At 36.2% G+C, this 18,025-nt stretch overlaps 1 protein-coding gene across 4 annotated transcripts in view; it reads right to left on the bottom strand.

Annotated features, from left to right (window-relative positions):
- The window catches only part of SLC1A3 (solute carrier family 1 member 3), a gene marked incomplete at both ends in the record, with an annotated part of 60,952 nt that overhangs the window by 30,067 nt on the left and 12,860 nt on the right, over positions 1–18,025 (bottom strand). For 3 of the 4 annotated variants that reach the window (XM_084304955.1, XM_084304956.1, XM_084304958.1), the window contains one exon: positions 11,271–11,408. The exons of the other annotated variant lie outside the window; for it this stretch is intronic. In XM_084304955.1, coding sequence (XP_084161081.1) covers positions 11,271–11,408 — 138 coding nt within the window. The remainder of the gene's footprint in view (positions 1–11,270; positions 11,409–18,025) is intronic. 4 annotated transcript variants of the gene reach the window in all.

The raw sequence follows: 18,025 nt of genomic DNA, 5'->3' as shown, positions 1-18,025 counted from the left end.
GATTGCACATGTCCCTCTTTCAGATGGCAGTGCCATGCTTTGCAGTAATTTACTCTGTGTCAAGATGAGAAAAACTAAACACACCACCACTGTTGACCTGAGAAGTTCTGAGACAGGCCACACAAGAAAAGCCAGCCTTGAGAACAATCATTGACCTGCAGAAATTTCTTTCTCGCTATTTCTGGAACTTTGATGGTACTTGCTACCTTCCAGGGACAGACACATGGGGCTTTTAAGTGAATGTAATTGACTTTGCTGTGGTATGTATCAGTGACAACTGTGCTCAGTCAGACCTATGGAGATCAAGTCCTAAAGAGAGTAAAAGGAAAAAGGCTTTGTGTAAATGGGGGAAAAAGTCATCAGGGTGGCCCAAGTAAAATATCTGAGGCAGTACATAGAAGTGACAGAGTATGCCCAGACGTAGACAAAATTAAACTTCCTAGAATAAATGATCACCAAAACCAGACCAAACCAAAACAAGTAGTGATTTCTGGAGCTGGTGGGTTGTTGTGTAAATTCTGCATCAATCTTCAGCAATATAACATCACCCTGGACTTACTTACATGAAGAAAACTAGATTAGACTCGTGTGAACCTGAAAAAGTCCACATCAAGAGATTTTCCACACAATTAAAACAGGCTGTCAATTCTGTAAAGAGATTCCATGTTTCAGCATACATTTTGCTGTGTTCATGGCTGCCTCAGGCACTAAGTTAGAGACAACTTTGCAACAGACAAATAAGGAAAAGATACCATACCCTATGTCATGTATCTGTAGAAAGCTATCAGCTATTAAAAGTAACTGTGACACAACTGGAAAGCAATTCCTAGCAACCAGGCAAGCTCTTAAATTGCAATGATATCTTCTGAGAGAGTCTTCACTGCATATATGATGGCACTATTTACCTTTTGTTGCATTCATTTCTCAAGGTCTGAACCAGAGGATACAAAATATATTCAGAAATAACTAGGAAGAAAAAATAAAGAAGAAATATGCACTAGTAGAGGCACCTGGTTAAAAAGAATTATAGTGGATGCAGGATTTGCTTTGTGACTGTAACATGCAGCTCAAATCCCAGACATTGATGATTGTTATATCTCTAGTCTCAACAAATCTTTTCCCAGCTAGAAATTTCTGTCCTCACTATCTGTTTTCTCCTCCTCAACTTCCCTCACCAGTGAATGGCGATGAATGACAAACTGCTAGCTGAGCAGTCTTCCTCCTCTTCCAGACAATCAAATATTTCAATGGAACTCAGACACCAGGCTTGAGTCTTGTAGTTTCTGTGGTGTGCAATGGCATTCCTCATTATCAATTGCTCAGGTGGGGCACTCAGCAGCACTGTCCAGAGACAGGTGTTTAATATGTCTGCCCCCAGTAGTGATGACAAAGTTGAACCTGTTTTAGAGAACTCTTTAATCCAGATATATAGCTAAAGGGCAGCATATAGCAGATCCAGTAATTACATTTAATTTCCCAATTAAACTGGAATAATACATTAAAGGCCAACAATTGCCCATTATCAAAACACGGAAAAAGAATAATTGAGGGTGAAAACAATGGTAGAGTACCTAAGGAGAGCATTAGAGTCTCCTGTTTTCGAGAGCTGACAACCTTCTGCTTATACACATAGGGTTTGGTCTGCAGATGGCCCTTCTGCAGCAATCTGTGCAGCTAATGCAGGAAGTAATTTGTGTCTGTCAGATTTTATAATGTTGATGAAAGGATGATGTGCATTACTCCTGCTGGTGAGCAAGTACTCCCAGTAGTCCTGGTGTCCCCAGAATGCACCCTCAGGAACATTCTTGATTGAGGGAATGTTCTTGGTTGTTTAGATGTTTCTGTTCTACACGAGTGGTTATGGTAATTATCTTTGTGCTGCCTGTGTTATATCGAAGACAAACTGACAAAGAATCAACTGTGATGGAGTTGCACTCATGCATGAGAACTAGGGATGCAGACCATGGCATTCCAGCTACAGGTAAAGATGTGAAAGCAGTAGAAAAGCAAAAGCCGCAAGCTTAATAGTCAATGGTGGCTGTATCTGTGAACTCTCCAGTTTCATTTTGAAACTATTAACCTATGGCTTGTACCAACATGCAGCACAATTTAGTTGTGTGCTGTGTGAAAAAAAAGTACTTCTTTTATTATAAATGTGCTCCCTGATTATTTTCATTGGACACCCCGTGTTTCCTTTATTATGAAAAATTATTATGAAAAATCATTATGAGATATAATAGTACTGCTCCATCTAAGCTTCTACAAATGATTCATGAGTTGTGTAGACTTTTATGGCAATGTTCCACACCAGTTGTACCTTTTCCAAGCTGAAATGCTGTAGTCTGTTTAATCCCTCTTTGCACGTCACTGCAACGCCTTACCACTAGTAAGCCTTGTCACCTTCTCTGTACTGTTCATAGTAAATCTGAGAATGCTTTCCTCTGTACTAATGACCAATTGAGAGCTAATAATTAGGCATATTATAGCTGCAGTATGGTTGCCTTTCCCAGGTGTATTACTTTGCACTTGGCACCATTCTAAATCATCTGTCATTTTATCACAGTCATTCACTATTGAAAACATAATTCTTTACAGTTTCAGTCTTCAATACCCTGAATAAAATGCTTGCTCTCAGTGTCCTAATTCCTGAACTGCTGAGGAGACATGTTTTTTGTATTTTGTACTAAAAATTGTACAAAATGCAAACCCAAGTCTTTTCCACTTACAGTCTAGCGTAGCTAATTTTATGTTTCATGATATATTTGTGGTTTTTACTTTTCATGTATGTTGTTTTTGTAATCAATTCAAATGTATTTGCATTAAAATAATTTGAAAATAATTTGAAAATAATTAAGAAATTGTTATAAGTTGTCTCTAAGATACTTTAAGTCCTGTTGCATTAGATAGGAACAGGAAATAAATGGAGAGATATGCAATTATTAGTAAAGAGACAGTGTGGGTTTACAATGTTCCATTAGTGCTCAAGCAAAAAGTGTTGTTACAAGCTCTTCTTAGTGGTTTTTATTTTATTTTATTTTATTTTATTTTATTTTATTTTATTTTATTTTATTTTATTTTATTTTATTTTATTTTACTTTATTTTATTTTATTTTATTTTATTTTATTTTATTTTATTTTATTTTATTTTATTTTATTTTATTTTATTTTATTTTATTTTAATTTTATTTTTTCCCTGCCAGTGACTTCCTGTCAGCAAGGAAAGTCTTGATGTAATGTATTTACATAAAAAATCAAAACAAAGCCTTTGTTGGTGGGAGTTAACAGCTAAATTGGAAACCTATGGAGAACACAAATTGAATAACAGTGTGTAGTGACCTGTGAAACAGGTCATTTAGTTGTGAAAAGACTAAAAGTAGTGGTTCTCTGAGAAAAGCTATATTTTGTAGTGAAATTTAAATCAGTCTTTTATTAAGATCTGTATGCAAACTTAAATGACTTTAGAGAGTATTTTGAATTTTACTTTCTTTAGGTATAACTGACTTCTTCATGAATAACCCTTGCTGTTTCTGTATTACTGTTTTTTAGAGAATAAGACTTCCAAAACTATGTTACTGCTTACTTTCCACTTTTTAGGTATAAACAGATTTTATTTTATACACTGTCATTTTATGCAGTAAATTCATTTCACTGAGTTGTAATTTTGAGTGGTATCTGAGTTCACTTGGGATTGTTCTCTGAAAATCTTGTGAGGAGAAATTCTGGATATTTCCTATTGCAAAAGTGTTTAGAAGTGAGATTATCATTTTAAGTGTTCATTTTATGATTCTTTTTCCTTCTGTAGCTCCTTGCTTTCAGTGTTTGCATACATGTAAATTAAGGTATATAGGATTTGCTGAGTAAGAAGCTCTATCCAAAGTTGTTTTTTGTTGTTTTGTTTTGTTTTGTTTGTTTTTTTTTTTTACTTTACAAATACATATAACATGTCAATCATTATTATTTTCTACCATTAATGGTTAGCAGAATGCTTTCTGACCTACAACTGGGTTTAGTTCATTTCTTGCTGGAACAATTTTTATGTAGAAACATGTTGAGGAAATATGTTTTGAGGAAACATATGGGGAAACCTTGAGGAACTCATAATCAAATTCAATTCCAACACCTTGAAAGATGATACTTCTAGGTGCTGAATAGGTTCCAGTCTACCTTTTTATTTTCTTAATGATATTTCAAAATGCAGCTGCCCTGTTAGACTCATTTTTTAACTTCTAAAAGCATTTGTCCAAATTGTATTAGAATTACATGACATAATTATCAAATGTATCCTGCCAACATCCCTTTAAAAACTGTGTATAGGAGGGTTCCAACGTTTTCATCTTTTAGTACTTGTCTAAATAATGATTATTAGAGGTTATATATCAAACTTGATAGACATTTGGTTTAAACAGTAGTACAAGTACTAAAGATCTGGTGTTTGCAGTAGTGGTAGAGTAGTAAAATGTGTATAAAGTGTCATCCTTCTTCCTTCTACTTTTATGAACATAGTGTAAAAATTACTTCTCTAGCAAAGTGCTTGTAGATTTGTAGGTGCTGTTGGCCCTAATCTACCATACACGTTACTTCAAGATGAAATTGTAGAACTTGGATCTATACTAGTACTGATATTTCTTCTTATTTATTTATTTATTTATTTTTATTCCTGCAATTGATTGATCCTATTTACAAGATTAAGTATTTTCAGAAACTTATTAACCTGCATGGCCATATTTTCATCCATGGAGAACATGTGTGTCTCTTTTTGGAGACACACAAATCAAAGTGTGAGTTTCCCTTTATTTGTGGAAAAAGTATTTGTCATCCAGTTATGCAAACTGCATATGTAAATATACATATGAATGCATAAACTGATGTGTGCATGAAATTTAAAAGTAAATAAAATTAAATCTTCCATACAATTCATTTTTCATGGCAATGACATGCTTATATAATATGGGGGAGTGGGAAGATGGAAAAATTGCCTTAAAATATGTTATTTGTTTAATAAAATATTTTGTATTAAAAGAAAGGCATAAGAAAAAAACAAGTTCTTAGGATGTTCATTGATTGGTTTCTCTTAGCAAGTTTACTACTACATATCTACAGGCAACTCAAATACATTGGTAATCCAGAAGGTGCTTCATTCAAAGACAATCTGTCAGTTCTGTTCTTCTGTCCCAACTAGACTCAACTAAGATCAGTATAAAATTTCCCATTGATTTGATAGGTTTTGATTGTTCTGATTTCTAAAATAATTTTGTGAGGACATACAAAATCAGTGAATTTTGTAAATGTTGGAAAAATTGCAATTTTTAGAATTTGGACGTGGATTTATTGCTCTGGTAACCAGCCAAATTTAACAGACAGGGCCTAATTGTTTTTCAATTGTCATGTATGTATTATATGAACTGAATCAGTAATATATTTCTTAAGCTGAAACATGGAAAAGTAAGACTGATTTTTGTAACATTTTAGGCTTCCAGCGTTACTGTGGGTGCCCAAGGTGTTTATAGGTCTGTTCTGGTGGTATGAATTAAAGGGAATTCCTTTTTCTTCCTGGGAAAAGAATATTGCTGACTCCAAAGTATTTGTTCCCTCTCTGGAATCCTGCTAGTGCTGTGCTAAGACTCAGTAGAACAGACATAAGGATTATGTACATGTTTATACATACGGAAATCAGGAAGACATTTCCCATCTGTTGAAACATTTCTGGGTGAAAACAAAAAGCACCTGGGACCTTGTAAGTGATAATATTTTTCCCACAATAGACTTGTCAGTGAGAAGACAGGAGAACACTGGAACTACTTGGAGACTTTATGCAGTGTGGCTTCTGCTTCTACAAAACTAGACACAGGTTGGATTCCCAGCCTGTTCCTTGAAGAGTTGATGCAGAGGCCTCTTTATGAAACCTTCCTATTATTTTTTGTTCTCTGATGTGGGAGGTTAGAAAAAAAAAAAAACAAATTCAAAATTCTGGCACTTTATGTTCACTGCTACTGATTTAAAGTGTTAATAAGGGACATTACAAATGTCAAAATGAGAAATGCTTATAATTTACTGGAGAAAGGATGTATTGATAATATTTAATGGTATTTGTATCCAGTTACACTTGATGGGTACTGTCTCATATATTGGAAAGGCAGATATAAAACATCATTTCTTAAATTTAATAAGTTGGGACTATAGTCTTTTCTAGAATTATGTCTTTTTGGGGGACTGGATACAGCTTCTATATGGATGTGGAAGGCTGTGCTATTGTATTACAGTTCACTGTCATACAACTTAGTTTAGGTCCATCACATCATATGCTATCTTCAGGAGAAATTATATTTAACATCATGGCAAATACATTCTTGTTAAACAGATGGATCTACTAAAACAAATAGTCAATTAATGCATATCTGTTTTTTGGTGATATCATCATAACTAGCTGAACATTAGGTGTAACATTAGGTGTAGCTTTTCTGTAGCAATTGGCTCAGTGGTGGCCCCATAACATTCTTGCTGTAATTATATGCTCAAGTTTATTTCCATCTCCACAGTGATATAAATACAATAGCTATACACTTTGTGTCTGCTGAGCCACGAAATCTTAATGTACCTGTCTCAATTAAAATTTTCAGCGTATAGTCATCTCTGCTATGCAGTAGATATAAATAAATAACTAAATAAAAGAAACCAACACACACCTTTGCCAGCACTACATCTGAAAAGAGAAAGAAAGTACAGATACAAAAAAGTAACATGATTTGCCCAAGGTTACACAACGTCACAGCATTAATTTTCCACATTTTATATCCCTAAGTTGCTTTGAGCAAAACTGGGCTTTTCACCAGTTGAATCTGTATTCATATCCAGATGCTGCATTTTTCCTGAGCTACATAAGGGAGTGGCTTAGAAACTATTTCTCATTCAGTTATTTCGTTGAATATTATCTTTGCTTCATTATAGGTATTTTCAAAGAATTTAGCATTAATGATGGTCTCTGCTTGTGTTTCAATTTTTTACTTGAGGCACTCCACGTGCCTTTGCTTTTATTTTGCTGAAGTGATAGACCATGTTCCTTGCTACTTGCTTTTAGCATTTTCACCATTTGTTGCACAACATTGATAGCTGAAATCAGGGGCATCCTACTTACATCTGTGGTTAGTTAAGAGGACAGTAACAAACCACACATGGAAATTCCAGCTCTCTGTACTTTATAAACTTCTTCTGTAGTTTGTGTAGGGGTAAATACTATGCACATGTTGAAAAAGTCTGGGGACAAAAAGTGTGATGCCTCTGGCTTTGGGAAAGGAAAGTCAGTTGTGTCTCCTGCAGTTGTCGGTTTTGCAGTCTGACATTGAAAGGCTACATCAAAGACAGAGAAGTTTCTGTATCTTCCAGAATCCATGGAGGAGGATCATGTCATAATTGGAATTAGAATGGGAAATTAATATCAAAGAAGACATACTATGAACTACAGATTGTTTTAATCTTTGAGGTAATTTTTCCACACTGATCCTTGACATATATAGTAAAACACATTGTATGTTTTACTATACAGCCTACATTTGTATAAGGTAATTCACAGTCTTATTTTTTTGTGCACACAAAATCCTGGTCTGTGATTGAACTTCATTTATCAGCATTGCTCCCATTAACACTTCAGGCAAACATTATCACCTACTGCACAGTGTGTTTCATTGGTACTCATGATCACAATCTTTGCTTGATTCTATTGCTGACCTGATATATCATTTTTGGCAGTCAGTAGACCACTCTGTTTCATTATTTTCACATTCCTTTTCTTTGAGCTTGATTTAAGATAGAAAATATTCCAGGGCTGTTTTCTTACTGTGTTTGACTGATGTGCAGATTGACTGGGCTTTCATGCTTTGCTGGACTAACAAAGGTACCTGAAAGAAATGCACTGGATTTAATCTTAGTTTATTTTCATTAAAAGTAGTGGTCCAAGCTTCCAAAATTTTGGGGAGAGATGGAGCATGTCTGTTAAACTGAACTGTGATAATAATTGCGCAAAATGTTTGCAAATAAGTCTTAGAAATCTTCTTTAGTTTTATTCTTTTTATATACATTATGATCTAACTACGCTTTTTAATGACTGGTCATTAGTAATTTTCATAAACTTTCTGCCTAAATGAAGCATGCAGACAAAACTTGTGGGCCACTTATTAGAGCTGGAATTTTAATGGCATGATGTTCTTGCTGTAAACAGCTCAAAAAAAATGTTAACATATAGTCTTTGTAATGTAAATCTTGCAGTCTTTGCCTTTTTCATGATGAGTTGAATTGTTAGCATATGCACATACATTTCTTTTATAAAATTATTAGGGACAATGTATATTTTAAAATAATTATGTCAAGTAAATTGTTTATGTCAAATGCTTCGAGTTATAATAAAATAAGAAAGTATAAAATATTCTGAACTCCTATAAATGCAGCAAATTCAAAACAGAAGTGGAACAAAACTGTCAGCCTTGTGTTTGTACAAGAATTCAGTCCAGACTTAGTTGTAAAATAACCCAAAATGGGAATATTCTCTATGTAGTTGTTTATTTTTGTTGACTCCCATATACTATGCCTTAACTTTGCCCTAGGCTTTGTAAGAAACACTGATTGGGAATGCTGACTTAGGAGTTCTCACATTTGTAAGACTGTAAAGACCAGCATAGAATATGCATAGGATTTGTGCCTAAACCACAGAAGATGAAGAATACAGATATTAATATAATCTCATTTTCCTATAAACAATAAAAAATGGTGAAAGGTATGCAAATAACCTCAATTTTCTCCCAAGCAGATGTTAGTACATGCCTGGTAACATAAACGTCAAAAGATAGAATCTCATGGAGAAAACTGTATACCTGCTTGAGCCACATGCAACAGTGGTAAGTCACAAGTCAAATGTGAATTAAAACTAAATGGGATTCTGAAACTTTTCTTTAGTGAAAGCACCAAAATGGTCTTTAGAGATATGTGTCAGAGCTGACTTAACCATTGACTTCACCATATTTACCTTGTGAGAGACTGTGAATGAGACTGTCAGAACTGTTTACCTGAAGAACAAGGCTTCTCACTTAATCCATTTATCTGTCTCTAATGTAACAACCCATACCTTCGATAACTATTGCTTCGTTTTTATTCTAATTTATTTGCCTTTCAAAGAGTTTGCAAATGAATGTCAAGCCTATTTCTAATACTTCAGACATCATATGTTCTGATACCTGTTATATTGCACACGCTTACATGAACGCAAATGGAAACCCAGAACATCATCTCTGGGAGATATTGTCATGTCTACAAACAGTAAAAATATTTATTCAGATAATTTGCAGTGGGAAGAAATAATTACATTATCAGCATGTAAGACCCTGGAGGAATCTTATGGTTATGGCTTTGCCAAACAAAATACAGGAAATAAGAGACTTGGCTCATGGATTCACCACAGAGTGGTCTTAAAACTGATTTAAGAAGGATAAGACTTTTATCCAATGAATTAACCTGTAATGTGTGAAACAAATACCTTGATAGTGTCTATGAAATTGTACAGTAGTATAGCTGTAATGGTTATAAATAATGTGCTAAATAAGGTGTCACTCAGTGTAGAAAATAATTTTTCTAAAGTTTTTAGCAAAAAAAGAGTGAAATTTTATCCAATAAAGAAGGATGTGGTATTGTTGTATTTATGATTTATTAACTATTATTATTATTATTATTTTATTTATTTTTTAAGAATCAGATGCTTCATTTGGAAATCGCTTTGAGTTTTCTGTGATAATTCCCTTCCTGACTAAGGAAATTTAAACTCTTGTTATTCACCCTGATAATAAGTGTCTGTACTTCAAAGGGAAATTCTAAGAATAATAGACTCCACAAGGGAAACACTGTGAAGCAACTGTATAATAAGACAAATCTTACAGGTAGATGACATTCTCTTTGCCAGAAATCTTGATATAGTAATGTAAAAGAATGTTACCAAAAACAAAAGAAAACAAAACAAAAGTCAGAAAGAAGGGTATTGTTTCAATACACGGATGGAAGATTCTTTCCAGACTAGAATTAGCTGGAAACTCATTGTTTTGGTATTTTGATATTTGGTATGTTTTTTATTGCAAGGCCACATCCTTGTGACACCTGTGACTCTGGATCTGGAGATCTATACCTGAACAAAGGGTTTCTACTTAGAATTTTGAAAGTAAGTGAACTCAAGTCCTTATATAGGTTGATCTACCAAACTTCCTGTTTTTTTTTTTTTTTTTTTTTTTTTTTTTTTTTTTTTCTGCAGCTCTTTCAGGGAAACATTATAGATGTAGGTTTAGAAGGAACTGAGCAGGTAATTTCTGCTGCAAAAACTCATCCTACAAAATGGAGCAGCAGGAGTAGCAGCAGGAATCTCAGCTGACACTGAAGAAAGGTAAATGTCTCTTCCTTTCTATTTTCAACAGTTCTTCTATCAATGCCTAGCCAGCTTGGGGAGTTTTTTGGAGGTGAAAGGGGCGAGAAGACAGTAAGGAGATATGAGAAATAATGGGCAACAGAATTATACACTGGTTGGGAATAAAACCTGTTATTGTTTCTACTACAAGATTCATAAATTTATCTAGTTTCAGTATTCATATAATACGTGTATACAGAAGCAAGCTTTTCCTTCTCCTTGAAATATGTGAAGGCAAACAATTTTACAACTCCGAATACCCTAGTTTTCTGCTGTTAGATTAACAGTTTATATATGTACGTAGTCTTAAGTGTCCTTGAAATTGGGGTCTGGACTCATTTGTATTTTACAGGAGATCCTAATATTAAAATGTTTGAAAATCAGTGGAATAGAGTAAGGCTTAATTTTCAGAGGATCCAGAGGAAATGAGGTAATATGTTGGGTGTTTAGGCCCTAGAACAACACAGCAAATGCTATGATTAGTTTCTCCAAGATGTACCACTAATTTGCTGATAGTGCAAAGTATTTACTTTCTTTTTTTTTTTTTTTTTTTTTTTTTTTCCAGATAATTAATAGGATAAACACATCACAGTTACATCCTGAATATCCGTAAAAGAGAGGTCTTTCATGAAACTTAGGTGGAATGGCAAGACATAAATGATCACTCGAAATTAACAACAGAAACAGTGTTTCCTTCCTTCCCTCCTTCCTTCCCTGTAGCTCTTAATGCTTCTGTTCTAGCACTTGGAATATTATTTTCTGTTGTTTTGTTATTCACTGTGTACATGTTTATCAATGTAATTAAAAGAAAACTTCAGAATAATTTTTTTTTGCTTACCTGTGACTAAGCTGGACACAATTAGTGGCAAGACCAGCATTTGCAGCATTCTCATGAGTAGTTCTCCTGGAAATGAAAAGTACTTGACTTCCCGATAGCTCATCTTGTATGAACGGAGAGAAAATCCAAGAATTACACCTGGAGAGAGAGAAAAGATAGTCATAACGTTATTTTATAGTAGTAGTAACATCTAAACATGTATATGTATATATTAGTTAGTTGACATACCTGATTGCAATATGCATTTTTTACTATGCTCTGGATTGCACTCCTGATTTGCTCTCCCAAATATCAGCTACTTATATGAGTAGTCCTACTGAAGCCAATGAATTATTTTTCACTGTAACAGATCCAGAAGGTTGATTGCATTTCAATTTTATAAAATCAGGATTTGTGTAAAAGGTACATTTTGAGTGTTAATGAAAGGGAAACAGTCTCTACGACTGCAGCAGAGTGCTTTGACTTCTGAGATTTTGAGTGTAATCATATATGAAATGCATATGTATACTAGTCACCAACTCTCAGAAGTCTTGTTCATGCCTGTTTTCTCTGTTGGGCCTGATCCTGTAGACATGCTTCAGATTGGATGAGATAACCAGGGGAGACTTAGCTGAGAATCCCCTCGTGGTTAGGTCTTTACCCAGCAAAACAGCACCAGGATATAAGTAGGCTTTACACATGCCTACCTTCAGACACACAAGCACATGCAAAGAAGCATTTAATGGGTGTTACAAGGTCTTGCTGGATAATTAAGTGGTGGGTTTCAATGCCTGAGGCTGTGGGGTGAGGGAGTGCCTAAATCCATTTATCTTGCTAGGAACAGATAAATGGTACTTGACAGATATTTAAAAATGGAAGCCATAGGCAGGCTGATGTGTGGCAACTCACACTTCTCAGCTGGGACTTCCTCACCTGGCATGAATTGCCTTATTTTCTTACTTCATTATTTGCTTAATTAACACTACTCATTACAATGTGCTGAGCAGTAAGTAGTTTGGTGCCTATATGATGTAGGTCTTCTATATCCAGCTGAGCAACACATAGCTGTATCTTGAGCACTCCTTAACGATAAAGGTAGTGAAATTCAACTATCTGTCTTTTGCACTCCTGACTTCTTGCCCACTGTCTAGCACTGTCATTTATGCTAATTGCCGCTGTATAGAAAGTTGGATCAGAGAATTGTTACTGTTGCAGAAATAATTTATTTTACTAGGTTAATTTTCAGCCAGGTCAAATCACTGAGGTGACTTGTTCGCATGGCTGCACAAGATTTGGTAGCTCCACAAAGGAATAGGTAGAAATGTGCCTTGAAAAAGTGTGACTGCCCTTTTTGGCAGCCAAGTAAACTCAGGTGTCCTAAAACTTTTAATGGAACTGCATCCTCAGTGATGATAGGCAGTAGAGCACTCAGGTTCACTTCTAGAGCTGATGGTGCAATAACATTGACTAGGTCCAGTTCTTATCACTTCATGCTTTTTGTTGTTGTTGGTTTTTTTTTTTTGTTTTTTTTTTTTTTTTAAACAGGATTTTTGATTTGTAAATCTATAGATCTATACAGTAGATAATATATTTGTGTCAAAATTTTGCAAGGTAAAATATACAGTTATGCCTCCTCTACACCAGCTCATTACCATCTGCTGGTGATAAAACCCTCATATTAGTGACACCTGTCTGTCTGATCATGCTGCTAGGGATTTAGCAGATTGTTTAGGTTGGAAGAGTCCAGAAAAAAGTAGGACAGAAAACTCCAATATTACAGGATGGAGGAAAAGTGATTAGAGTACAACTGGAACAAATCATGGAGTTCACACTACAGAAGAGAGGTATGGTAGTGGAAAGTATTTATTTTAGCCTCATTCATATTCCATGGACTCAGGTAGTTAAAGTGCATTTTGCATAGATTATTTTTAAAGTAAAAGTAGATCACAAACCACATAGAGAAAGGGTCTCAGAAAACCTGCATTAATGTTCCCTTATTTTCAGTAATATTTTAAATTCCACTGCAGTGTTACTGCTTATTTTCTTTTTATATGGAAAACACATTTCTCAGATATAAAGAATTCATCTGGACCCTTTGTTTCTGCACTTAATGAGCAGTACATTTTGATAACTGGATAACAAGCAAATAGAGATAGACCAGTTTCTTACTTAGGCTGCAGTCCTGCAATTAGTTCCACATGGATTAATCTCTGCACCAGTACAAAGCCTCTGTGAAGTTAGTGAGGGCTTCTAAGGCTACTATAAGAACTAGTCCTTATGCTATACTGTAAGGGCTTTATTATCTGGTCCTCTACTGTCCAAGCTGTACAAAGTGTGTTAAGAAAGAATCAGGGTCCAAGCAGATGGCCGTTTCATTGAATACTGTTGGTAGTGAGAGTCAGTTCCTGAAGCACCATGCAAATCTGTTGAGCTTTTTTTTTTTTTGTCCTAATATGTTTTGTGCATTATTACGGTATTGCCCACCACTGCAGTTTACTAGAAAAAAATTCTACTACATGGAAGGAATGTGCCCTGGTGACCTGGGCTGTCACCTGATGGTTACTAATTCTTTAGCCTTAATCTTAGCATTGATCTATGTGAAGCCAAAACAACTTCCCCTGACTCAGTTTCCCTATCTGTAAAATATAATTACTATTGCTTCAAAGGCCTGAAAATTGTGTTAACATAGTGATCTTGAGTACAGAAGAAGGAATTTAAGAAATGAATTTTTTGTTTTTAGTCTGTTAAAGAAAGAAGAATAGCATGGTTTTACCATCCTCTCTTGATTTTAGAAAATATGAAGAATAAATTTCTTTTTCAGTTCTCAGTTTAAATATCTAGGTACTAGATATTAACTCAAGTCAAAGTTTTATTAACAAAAAAATATAAGATTGAAACAGACAAGTGGAAGTTGATAAGATAGCTCTAAATTTAGGGCCAACGTTCACAGGTTTAAAACCTTTATGATAACATGATAATTTAAAGACAGGCACAATGAAAAGTATCAACATGAATTTTGGAAATTAGACATGGTATGAGGTACTAAACCTTTGGAAGTTGTACAGTATTTCAACAAACATCCACGCCTGTGCATGGTTAGTGTTGTACTGATAAGCGAGCCCCACAGTCAAGACTGAGAAGAGTAAATACTGGAGCTGGCCTTTCTCTGTAAAAGTTTCAAGTTTCTGATTAATTCTGAAAATTGTAATGAAACAAAGCCTTGTGTGAAATATGCTCCCACAACCTGTTGTGCAGGTTTCTGTCTACCCTCAATAACAGAAAAGGACAACTAATCTAAGATATTAGAGCCTAACTTCCCAAATGGTAAATGGTTGTCCTGGTTTTAGTTAGGACAGAGTTAATTTTCCTCCTATGAGTGTATCACATCCCCTATCATGCACCAGCTTCTGGGAAAGTTGAACGATACAGTGGACTATTAAAGACTACACTGAAAACAATGGGTGCTGGGACATTCAACAATTGGGATACACATTTGGCAAAGGCCATCTGGTTAGTCAATACTAGGGGATCTGCCAGCCGAGCTGGACCTGCCCAATCAAACCTGTTTTGTACTATAGAAGGGGATAAAGTTCCTGTAGTTCCTTTAAGAAATACGTTGGGTAAGACAGTCTGAGCTACTCCTGCCTCAAGAAAAGGCAAACCCATTCGTGGGATTGCTTTTGCTCAGGGACCTGGATGCACTTGGTGGGTAATGCAAAAGAATGGGGAGGTCTGGTGTGTACCTCAAGGGGATTTAATACTGGGTGAGAATAGCCCATGAGTTGAATTGTATCATGTTAATTATTATATAATACTGTATGTTGTCAATACCATGATTGCTATATACCCTAGATGAAAATGGTGACTAATTAGAATGTATTAGAATGTATTCAGGGCTCGGTGCTGGGGCCGGTCCTCTTTAATATCTTCATCGATGATCTGGACGAGGGCATCGAGTGCACCCTCAGTAAGTTCGCAGATGACACCAAGTTAGGTGCATGTGTCGATCTGCTCGAGGGTAAGAAAGCTCTGCAGGAGGATCTGGATAGGCTGCACCGATGGGCTGAGGTCAACTGCATGAAGTTCAACAAGGCCAAGTGCCGGGTCCTGCACCTGGGGCGCAATAACCCCAAGCAGAGCTACAGACTGGGAGAGGAATGGTTGGAGAGCTGCCAGGCAGAGAAGGACCTGGGAGTATTGGTGGATAGTCGGCTGAATATGAGCCAGCAGTGCGCTCAGGTGGCCAAGAAGGCCAACGGCATCCTGGCTTGTATCAGGAACAGCGTGACCAGCAGGGCTAGGGAGGTGATCGTCCCCCTGTACTCAGCTCTGGTGAGGCCGCACCTCGAGTACTGTGTTCAGTTTTGGGCCCCTCGCTACAAGAAGGACATCGAGGTGCTTGAGCGGGTGCAGAGAAGGGCGACGAAGCTGGTGAGGGGCCTGGAGAACAAGTCCTACAAGGAGCGGCTGAGGGAGCTGGGCTTGTTCAGCCTGGAGAAGAGGAGGCTCAGGGGTGACCTTATCGCTCTTTTTAGGTACCTCAAGGGAGGCTGTAGCGAGGTGGGGGTTGGCCTGTTCTCCCACGTGCCTGGTGACAGGACGAGGGGGAATGGGCTTAAGTTGAGCCAGGGGAGTTTTAGGTTAGATGTTAGGAAGAACTTCTTCACTGAAAAGGTTGTTAGACATTGGAACAGGCTGCCCAGGGAAGTGGTGGAGTCACCATCCCTGGAAGTCTTCAAAAGACGTTTAGATGTAGAGCTTAGGGATATGGTTTAGTGGAGGGCTGTTAGCGTTAGGTTGGAGGTTGGACTCGATGACCTTGAGGTCTCTTCCAACCTAGAAATTCTGTCTGTCTTTTTCTGTCTGTCTGTGAGAAAGAGTGTAACCTGAGCATGACATAAATGGTATGGAATAAGGGGTGGATATATGTCCTGGTTTCAGTTAGGACAGAGTTAATTTTCTTCCTAGTAGCTGGTAGGGTGCTATGTTTTGGATTAGGATGAGAAGTGTGCTGATAACATGCCTGTGTTTTAATTGTTGCAGAGCAGTGCTTACACCAACTCAAGGACGTTTCAGCTTCTCACTCTGTCCTGCCAGCGGGCAGGCTGGGGGTGCAGCAGGAGCTTGGAGGGGACAGACCCAGGCAGGACAGCTGACCTAAATTGGCCAAAGGGGTATTCCATACCATCTGACATCATGCTGAACAATATATAGGGGTGGCTAACCAGGGAGGGGTGGGTGGTTGCTCGGGGTTAGGCTGGGCATCGGTCAGCAGGTGGCGAGCAATTACATTATGCATCACTTATTTTGTACACATTATTAGTAGTAGTACTATTATCATCATTATTGCTATTATTATTGTTGCTATTATTATTTTCCTGTCTTAATAAACTGTCTTTATGTCAACTCACAGGCTTCACTTTCCCATTTCTCTCCCCCATCCCAGAGAGGGAGGGGGAAGGGTGAGTGAACGGCTGTGTGGTGTTTAGCTGCTGGCTGGGTTAAACCACAACAATGGTGTACCATATCCACACTGCAAGAAAGCGTAGATTTCTTGACAGAATCCTTTTGTTTTCTTTTTTTTTTTTTTTTTTTTTTTTTTTTTTTCCTAAAGTTCATTTACAAATGAACTTTAAAATACTTCAAGGAAAAAGTGAAAAGTTTCTTAACTACATTACAAAATACCTTGGTCTTACAGAGGTAGAAAACTGTTTCACACAATTCTTTGTGTTACATAGATGAAATAGATAAATGTTGTACTCATGGGTTTAAAACACCACATCAGTTAAAAAAATTAACCATAACTCCTAGAAGATGATAGACTGGGTTTTACCCAGATCTAAATGCTTACTTAAGAACTTTAGGGAAGTCTCTATCCTTCTCCTTAACCTATTTAGATGAATTAGGTATGAAAATTTAATAAAGAGTGGAGGACAGCTTTTTTTTTGTTTGTTTGTTTGTTTGTTTTTTCCCTGATTCAACTAACTGATTATTTCAAGGCAATAAGGAAGCTCCTAAGAAATGGCATGGTATTTTAAGTGAACAATAGCAACAATTCTGTTAAATAAGTGAATTCTGAATTTTTATAATGAATCCTTATCAGTGTTTCCTCTCTCTTGCATCAGAAACACACAGGAAATAAACCCATAAAATTATTTGGTGTGTATATTTTTATAATGCCTATGCTCTCTATATTTTCATGCAGAAAGTACAAAATCTAGCAGTTTTATTCTTTAATTGATCATAAATCACTCAAACATCTTTCAAGGGGAAATTACTAGATGATATATTAACAGTGTAAAAATTGCCCTTTAAATAAGATCTTCTGATTCTTACCAGTAAATCTCAAAACACTGCTAAATGAGATCTGTGTCAATATCTTTTTCTTTAACAGTGGACATATAGACTTTTTCTTTTCAAGCAAGAAATAAAAAGTTTCTTTATAATTGGGAAAGATTACCTTAGACTAGGTAGAATGATCACTAAAATAACTACTGTTAAGAGCGATCTTTCTGAATATCTTGTAACCAGTGAGCAAATAACATTTTGTTCTATAACAGAAGTTGGGCTACAGCCAGTAAGAGAATCAGGCTCCTACCAGTTTAATGGGACATTGTATATTTTTGTTAGCTGCACAACCATTTCATTCTTATGTTCTTGCAGAGCCCTGGAATGAATGCTTTTGTTCTTTGGGTCATTTGTTTCTGCTTAATTTAGCATTTTGTTCTGACACCTTTTCTTCTAACAGCCATTTTCAGATAAGGTTTCAACTGTAT

The sequence above is a fragment of the Netta rufina genome (genome assembly GCF_964035555.1).
Source record: "Netta rufina genome assembly, chromosome: Z".
NCBI classification, from domain to species: Eukaryota; Metazoa; Chordata; class Aves; order Anseriformes; family Anatidae; genus Netta; species Netta rufina.
The sequence above is the reverse complement of the archived record's forward strand: the minus strand, read 5'-3'. Positions and strand labels throughout refer to the sequence as shown.